The sequence below is a fragment of the Microtus oregoni genome, unplaced genomic scaffold, assembly GCF_018167655.1.
Source record: "Microtus oregoni isolate MIOR12 unplaced genomic scaffold, Mior012 000018F_ref0000195, whole genome shotgun sequence".
Taxonomy (NCBI): Eukaryota; Metazoa; Chordata; class Mammalia; order Rodentia; family Cricetidae; genus Microtus; species Microtus oregoni.
The window spans coordinates 32,392,234-32,401,525 of NW_024543077.1; the positions used below are offsets into that span (position 1 = coordinate 32,392,234).

At 48.4% G+C, this 9,292-nt stretch overlaps 1 protein-coding gene across 1 annotated transcript in view; it reads right to left on the reverse strand.

The window, feature by feature from the left end:
* The window catches only part of LOC121458948 (3-hydroxyisobutyryl-CoA hydrolase, mitochondrial), a 47,495-nt gene extending 40,378 nt beyond the window's left edge, over nt 1-7,117 (reverse strand). The window contains exon 1 of the mRNA XM_041668383.1: nt 6,948-7,117. Within this exon, the coding sequence (XP_041524317.1) occupies nt 6,948-6,982 (35 nt within the window). The 5' untranslated portion in view covers nt 6,983-7,117. The remainder of the gene's footprint in view (nt 1-6,947) is intronic.
* Nucleotides 7,118-9,292: the final 2,175 nt, after the last annotated feature.

Sequence of the window (9,292 nt, forward strand, 5' to 3'; positions counted from 1 at the left end):
AAAAATCTGTAAAATTTTAAATTACATTTTGTTAATTGTGTAAAGAATGTGGAATCTGTCACTATTTTAATTTGGTAAGGATGAAACACAATACGCAAGTCTGAGAGAGCCCTGGGAGAGGCCTACGTTGCTCTGGCCTCCTAAACAAGCAATCAGGATGGACAGACCTATATCCTGCAGCAGTTTAGGGAGACAAGGGTTACCTAGCTCACAGGTCACACATCATCCTGAGGTCACCAGAGCAGGGACTGGAGCAGAGGGCACAGAGGAACACTCATTCTCGGCTGGCTGCTCCTGGCTTGCTCAGTTTGCTTTCTTCTACACCCCAGAACTACATGCCAGGGGTGACGCTGCTCACACAGACTGGCGCTCATACACAAGCAAGAAAATGCCCCACAGGCTTGGCTACAGGCCAATCTAACCGAGGCGTCTCCTCAGCTGAGGTTCCCTCTTCTCAGCTGACTGTGGGTTCGACGATGGTGGCACATGCATATGATATGGTTCCTAGGAAGAGGAGGCAGGAGACCACTGAGCATCTCTTGCTCTTGGGAAACTCACAAGGTGGTGACCGAACATCAGAAAAGGGCATCGCTAGAATACCCTGTGATGGGTGCTTCTTCTCGAAGACATCAAACTTAAGATACAGAGAAAAACCAAAGCAGGAATCGGCAGGCACAGCCTTAACAAGGCCCAGGCCATCTGCAGATGTGCACGCTGTCTGGTGGAACTAAGAGCTGCCAGGGGTTAATGCTTTTCAGTGACAGACAGCACGCAAAACGAATAACCGAGACAAAAAAGGAAATAAAGAAAATCTAGGACCATCACTGCTACCACTTACGAATATGTGAAACTGTTGTATATGAATAACTGAAATCCAAGTGACTTTCTAGAAGTTATATTATTTTTCTTTTAAATTATGCTCAAATTGACAATACAACCAAAGAAAGAAATCATGTATTTTGTTTGAATAAGACACGATTTACATTTCTGACCTAGCATATTTTAAATTTGCTTCACTACAGCGAAGCCTTCTGCTCCCAGCCCAGTGTCCCGCCACGTGTCTGTACATCAGAGTCTTCTGAAGACCCTGTGGATCACTATCCTAAAACTCTGGCGGCAACTGCCCAGTTCAGTACTGACTAGAGGTGAGGCACAGGCGTGGGTACTTTGTTCGACAAAATGACCACTACAAAGTGCAAGCAACTTGTCCTTCAAATAAAACACTATAAAAAATAGCCAGAAGTGACAGTGACAGGTAATTCAGGAGGATTTTCCAGAAAGGGTTTTCATGCAGGCTTTGTGCCCATGCTGAGGCCAGAGGTCAAGGCTGAGTGTCAACTGCTTCAAGGCCTGATTTCAAGTTCAAGTTTATCTTTTTAGGACTCCCTCTCACTGAACCTGCTAGACCAGACTTTCCAGCAAGCCCAGGGCTCCTGCCTCCGCCTCCCAGCACTGGCATTTGAGTGTGGCATGCTTGCACAAGTACTTCACCCAACTAATCTGTCCCCCAACCCCTCACACAGTCTCTTAAATCTGTAACACCCGATTTAAACACTCAAACAGCCGATTTCTAAGAAACAATTTAAAAAGTCTACTTGACTCAATTTTGTCTTTTCAGTATCGAAAGGCTCACAAGAGACAAACACGCATACTCAGAACCGTTGCCTTATTTCCCAGCACATCGAACTGGGGAGAGAAGAATTCTTTCGGTCAAACCACAGAGGCTCTGAAGTCCTTAATAAGGCCAGCGCCCAGTCAAGGCTGCAGAGGGTGCCGCCAGTCTGGCAGATCTAAGTAATGGTTTAAGTACTGCCTGAGCAGAAGAGGACATGAGAAACGCAGGCTTAACTTCAAGTCCCCATTTAATCTATGAAACAGTTCTGCCAGAATCAAGAAGCTGACCCACAGTGACCACACCCACAGGCAAAGCACCGCGTAAGGCACCTGCAGTCACAAAGACCCCGTACCAGTGGCAAGGAGAGTAAAGAAGAGTTAAGTGTAACTAACTTCTCCACCATTTCTATACATTCACATTGTTTCCATTTAGGGCCAACTAACCTATGACTTAAAATCCGATACTGGGGCTGGAGATGTAGTCTGTGATACAGCATTTAGTTCAATCACTAGTACTACAAAAATATAAAACATGGTACTTGAGAATTCAGTATCCAATTTATCCCAAGCCTTTTTTTCTTTGGGGGGAGGGGGGTGTTCAACACAGGGTTCTCTGAGTAATAGTCCTAGCTGGCCTCGAATTTACAGCTATTCTCCTGCCTCTGTCTCAGGAGTGCTGGAATGAAAGGTGTGTACCACCACCTGGCATCTTAGCTTTCTTTTTTTAATGGCTCCAAGACTGCCATCTGGTGGATAGGAGGGGTACACACATCTCTCTAGCAACGCAGCCCTGGTTCAGTTACCACCAACACTATGTAATCCTTGCAGAGAATGTGAAATGCTGGAAACCTGGCTCAAAGGGCAAAGTATTTGCTTCATCAAAGACCACAGAAGAAACTGAAGGACACAGAAATCTCCCTGGTGATTACAAGACATCCGAAGGTGGAAAAACAACTATGGTAGCCGTAACCCACGTCTTTAGGCCCAGCACCGGGGAGGCAAAGCAGCTGGATCTCTGTGAGTTCCAGGCAAGCCTGGTGACAGCGAGTTACAGAGAGTTACAGACCAGCGGTGGATACACAGTGAGACACTGTCTTAAAACAAATACATGAACAAACAAGCAAACAATAATGGAACACCATCATTTTAGGATGATACAAGCTTCAGAAACATTGTTGCAATCATCCAGTCAAGCAAATACAAGCTTACGAAATCACACAACTCTACAAGGAACTGCTCAAGCAAGAAAATGTGATTAAAAAAAGAAAAAAGGCTCAGAGACTCAGATTGCACTGGCAGCTGCCAGGGTTAAGTAGAGCCGAAAAGTCAAGCGAGTTACTCGGGTGATTAACTCAGGGGTGAAGCGACAGAAAACAGGGACACGGTGCACTGAGCGGACGTCTGGAAAAGGGGATGGCTGCAAGCAAGAACAGGAAGGGAAATACTGGTCCTGAGACACTTAAAGGGTACTAACTGCTTTACAGGATGAAATACGAATTTGGTTTTTAGGTTGCGTTTGCTGTGACGGAAAGTAGAAACTTTCAACAACAAATGAAGAAACGACCCTGAAGCCTACAAGAAAAGCCAGGACTGAAGACACATGGGGGGGGGGGGGGTCCCAGAGCAACCACAGAGGCTCTAGAACCTCCACCTGTCTGCAAGAAATAAATACAAACACTGCAGCGCACAGGTTAGTCTGCAAGTGTGTTTTGTTATTCTGTTCCTGGTTAGTCAACAGCTATTTTAAAAATCACAAACATTTTTTTTAAATGTTCATTCACCTTTTCCAGAAAATAAAACACAATTTTTAAAAGGCAGCCTGCTCATGGGAATAGCAGGCCTACACTCTATTAACCCTATCAGTGCCAGAGGTGAGAAGCTGCCTGTGAACCCGAGAGCCTTCTCCCTCGCCCAATAGCGCCCTGCTGGTCCTATTGCTGTCATCGGTGACCGTCACTGAGTGCTTATGCTTGGTCTCTGACTGGGTTTGTATCTCCTGGCACAGAGAACAAAAGGATAATAGGCCTCAAAGACTGCACACCTTGGTCCATCTAGCATTGAAGAAAGGAGGGGCCAGCAAACAGGAGCCAAACGAAGCAGTTAAGCAGAGGACAGCAGCGGTCTCCTGATGGTTACCCTCCTCTAGTTGAAGGTGGCTTTACACTATCCCACTTTTTTCTTGAAAACACTTAGCAAGGTCAGTAAATAAATACACTTTGTCTTAAGTATTTACTAAAGGGCTGGTAAGAGTACCTGGTACACACTGCCCACCGGATAACCAGTGCCCAGAACAATAACTCTGAGCAGCCACAAAAGACTATTTTCGTCAGAAAGTAAACTGAGATCCAAATCCTGGAGATCCAAGCTAGTAAAGTTTTCTTTTATTTAATCCCACGTCCAGGAAGGTACTCCTGAGAGCTTCGAAGCAGACAAAAGGCAGGCTCTGGAGTAAAATCCAATAGTCTACATCTAGCCGTCACACAAAGAACTTTCTCTAGCTGGAAGTCATAAGCCCACCAAGTTTCCGCAAAAGGAACAAGTGCTAAACCCAGGGTGTTGTATAAACTGGAGTCTGCAAGAAGAAATAAGGTTGGTGGGAAAATAGCGAACTCCGCCCTATCAAAGAGATGCCTGGATGTTACAGTCCTTCTTACAGCTGCGTCCTTCACAAAAGCAAAAACAAACAACAAATGGAACTAGGGAGCCAGCAACAGCTCAGAGAAAGGAAAATGTGGCGCTGTGGCACGTGGACACAAGAGAATTGTACAGCAGGACAGAGAACCCACTCCGTGACACTTGCAGGACCTGGAAGTCACTGTGTCTTAGGGTTTCTACTGCCGTGATGAAGCGCCATGACCGAAAGCAACTTGGGGAACGGGAGGTTTATTTGGCTTACACTTCCGTATGCCTGTTCATCACTGAAGGATGTCCGGGTAGGAACTCAAACTGGGCAGGAATCTAATGGCAAGCAAGAGCTGATGCAGGGGCATGGAGGAGTGCTGGTGCCATCTATGCTTGTTCCTCATGGCTCATTCAGCCTGCTTTTTTGTCACACCCAGGGCCACCAGACCAGGAAGGGCACCACCAACATGGGCTGGACCCCGCCCCATACATCACTAATTAAGAAAATGCCCTCCAGGATTACCGACTGCCCCATCTTACGGAGGCATTTTCTCAACTGAGGCTCCGCCCTCTTCTGGGGTGACGACAGTTGACATAAAAACTAGCCAGCATATTGTGTCAGGCAAAGTGTCCCAGACTCAGCAAATACTGCATGTTTTCTCTCATATATGGATATGTGTGTGTGTGTGTGTGTGTGTGTGTGTAGTAGATTATAAAACTAAAATCAGGGCCATGGGGACAGACAGGTGGCAATGAAAGAACAAAATGGCATGAAAGCAGGAGAGCTGGAGGGAGTGAGGTAGGGAGACAGGCGGCCAGGGGAGGAGGGCAGGGAGAGGAGCAACAAAAACAGTGTTCCGAACGGTCCCATGAATGTCGTACTCATCACTTAGCCTGCTGATGCACACACACAAACAAAAAACTAGCGACAAAGACCCTTCGGAAATCTAGTGCACACACAATTGCATACATGAGCAGTGCAATCGAGGCATGCAGCCTAGGGCTCAGAGTGAATCGGGTTATACAATATGTTGGAGACTTGTCTCCAAAGAAGTGATGTGGGGGCAAAGAACACCGCCCAAGAGCCAAATTGGCCCGCGCAGTGGAAAAGCGGTGGCAGGAACAGCCAATAGTCCGCAGGGGCAAAGTGAGGCCGAAGTCCAATGGCATCAGCCAATCGCATCAACAGAGCCACACAAGCCCTTTTCCTTCCAGACAGACAGGTTCTCAGAGCCCCGCACCTAGTCAGTTGAGCGAGCGCAGGCATGCATGCGTGCGTGAGTGCGTGCGTGCGTGGCAGGCAAGCTCACCTAGGTAATGACAGAATCTTTCAACTTGAAGTTAACTTTGTTAATACACGTGTCTTTGCAACATGGTTCCCAAGAAATTTAGAATTTGCTGTCATCAAGAAAGCACCAACAACGAATACAGGCTCAGGTGTTAGTATTTATCACACAAGACAGAAAAAAAAGAGAAGCAAGGCAACTCTTTGGTGTGTAAGAGATAACTTGAGAATCGCATCACTGGATACATTTTTAGGCGCTTTCCCTGAAACAGCACTAGTTTTAAGATTTATTTTTAATTACATGTATATTTGTGTGTGCCCATGTGATAAAAGGTGTCCCATGAGAAGAGACTGTCAGATTCCTTGGCGCTGGCGTTACAGGTAGTTAGGAGCCACACAGGGGACAGAACCCCAATCCTCTGAGCCTGCCCGTCAAGGGCAGGGCAGGCTCTTAAACCGCTGAATTGTCTCTCTAGTGGAACCGGTAACTATTCATTTAGACCAAAGAAACATTCCCATCTCCCTGCAGGAACGTGACAAAACATGAGGCATGAGGGACTTGCAGCGGAACAAAGGTGAGTTCCACTGTCCAGGCGCTCCTATACCGCACAGATAGCTAACAGTAAACATCTCGGCCACCCGCCCCCCAAAATGACTTCTGCGAAGGAGTTCACGGGGACAGTTAAAGCTTTTGGGTATGGTACCGGGGGCAAAGCATTGCACGCGGCAGAACTCCTAGGATGAGTGCTACCACAGTTCTGCATAGTGCATAGCTGGGGTTGCAGTGAGAGGCACCTTTACAAAGTTAGTATTTGGCCGAGCAGTGGTGGTGCACGCCTTTAATCGGGGGGGGGGGGGGGGGAGCAGAGGCAGGCAATCTCTGTGAGTTCGAGTCCAGCCTGGTCTACAGAGCGAGTTCCAGGGCAGGCCTCCAAGCTACAGAGAAACCCTCTCCCGGAAAGCAAAACAAAACGAAAAGTTGATGTTTGGACGCGTGCTCCTGCCAAACGCATTATAGGGCGACGACGCTCTTCTGCTGATTCCCAACACCCGCGCTGCCGCTGCAGCTGGCTGCACAGCTGCTAATCAAGCTCCTCTATCTAACGGAATCCCAGGCGCTCAACAGTCACACCTGTGTGACACACAGTAAATTAGGTGGCACGTCCCCAAACTGCACCCGGCTCCAAGAAAGAAAATAAGTAGGAGTCGGGGGGGGGGGGGGGGAGTCGTGCGAGGTCACGGCTGACGGAAAATGAAGGTGTTTTTGCAAAGAAGGCGCTAGAAAGAGCAAAGTCGGGGGGGGGGGGGCGGGCACCTGCGGCGGCGGACGGCGCGGGCCGGCGGGAAGGGCGCCCGGTCGGCGAGGCCTGCCGTGGACACCGGCAAGGCGAGCCGCCCCTCAGCCGGGGCTCGCTCGCTGACTCACCTCGACAGGAGCCGCCACACATCCTGCTGCCCCATGGCCTAAAAACGCAGAGCCGAAGCAGACGGCGGCGGCGGCGGCGGCGGCGGCGACAGCGGACTGCACGGCGGACCCGCCCACCGCCGACCGGAACCCACGAGAGCCGCGGGCACCGACGACGAGTCCTCCGGACGGGCCAGAGCGGCTCACGGCTCGCGTTTCCGCCGCGCTACGCTGATGGGCGGGGCCCCGGGCGCGGATGGGGCGGGGTCTGGCTAGGGGGCGGGGACTAGAGTGGAAGGGGGTGCAGGGGAGGAGCCAAAGCGAAGGCGGAGAGAGCTGAGCTACTCAGTAGCCGGAGCACGGAGAAAAGCTCGCGTTGGAGTCTGAAAGGGTAAACGACTTGGCTCCCGAGAGGCCGTCTTGGGAAATGCCCAGTCCGTCACCCAAGTTTGGCCAAGCAGCAGAGATTGATCTGAAGGAGTTTTGTGGTGTTTTAATAATTTGAAAATGAAAAGGTAAATTCAAACCGGATCTGATGGTGCCCTCCTGTGATCCCAGCACTCAGAAAGCTGAGTTAGGGGAACGGTCGCCAGTTGCAAGCCACCCTGGACTATGTAGCCAGACCCTAGTTCAGAAAAAAAAAAAAAAAAAGTAACTTTAGTGTTCTTTGAGAATCAAACGGATGAAGTGCATTTGATGTCAAGGAGAGAGCTTGGTGTCCTTTTAGAGCTCGCTCTGTGTTGCTGAACTTGCTTTCAAACATATTTCTCATTATCTTCGGAAAAGTTCGATACCTCGCTCTTCCCCTGGCGGACGAAAATATCCGATTAAGAGACTGTGCTCACCAACTAAACTAGAAATCGCTTTTATCAGAGAAAGCATAACTGCACCAGAACGCAGCTCATGAAATAAAACGCATATTTAACTGCCCATCACTGTTGAGTCGCCTCTAGAACCACCCACACACCCAGATGTCTAGCTGTAAGCATTTCATTGAGTACTGACATATTAATAAGATCTGAGGAAATCAGAGAAGAGTTCAGAGAGCAGGAAGTTAAAGGTGGTAGGTGTGTGTGTTGGAGATGGACACTGAGGCCTCCACAAGTACTCATCCACTGTACCTTAGCCTTAAAGAGGTCATTCTTTATCTTTGGCACTTAGGAGACATACAATATGATATTTAATCAGAAATTATCTTTCTGGCCTGGGTCGATAATACCCAGAGTACGCAGAAAGCCAACAGGCACCATAAAAGCAGAAGACATCAGACACCGGGAATTCCTGACCTGTGATTAGTCCTCAAAGGTACAAACAATCACCATTTGACTTCACCATCAATCAGCATCATGTCCCTTTCATTGCGGGAAAGAATGAATGTGTTAGCCTATCCAGCGAGCACTACTGGAAGGAGGCGCTTGTCTGCTCTGGCCAGAGCCAAATCATCCTTCCTGGCTCCCTGCAAACAGGCCTGTGCCTAACAGTCTCCATGTGTAGAAGGCCCTATTTTGATTTAATGCTCTGCCAAAGCGTTAAACTTCTATTTCCTTCATTATTTGTTCTGTGCACCTATACACATCCAAGTTCAATAGCGTCTATCGAGAAGCCAGAGGACAGCTTGCAGGAATTGGTTCTCTCCTTCCACTGTGTGGATCTCAGGGATGGAACTCGTGTTCTCAGAACACATTTTGAACAAATGACCCTCCGTTTCCACTTTATACATTGAGAAATCAGTCCTGCCCTCACTCTCCACTTTATAATATTTCCACGGTTTCATAAGGAGATCGTATCTTGCTTTCTCATGCTCTGATAGACCACGACCAAAAGCAACTTGGGGAGGAAAGGGTTTATCTCAGCTTACAGTTTATATATAGTTCCTGCCCTGACTTCGGGGGAAGCAGAAGCCACAGGGGAACTCTGCTTGGTGGCACAAATGCCTACAAGGGGCACATAGTGTAATCATTAATCAGTGGACATTTGCAATTAGTTTCTTTCATTGCCCCCCCCCATGGTATTTTTCAAGGTCCATTCACATTGTGGCATGTGTTAGTACTTCTCTCCCTCTTACTGAATAACACTTTTACTTTGGGGGGGATTGTCTGTGAGAGGGAGGAGGGAGGGGCAGAGAATGAGAGAGGAGAGAGGGAGATGTTTCCAACTTGCTGGGTAGTTTAGGAGAACCTTGAACTCCCGTTCTTCCTGTTTTGCTTTCCTAGTTCAGGAGATTACAAATACGGCCATGCCTGGGCTAAGAAATGCTGGACACTCCACCAAGGGTCTCATGAATGCCAGGCAGACATTCAACCAACTGAGCTTCGCCTCCCGAGATCTCTACGTGAAGCTTTTCTGTTCTGTTTTGTTTTGAATTC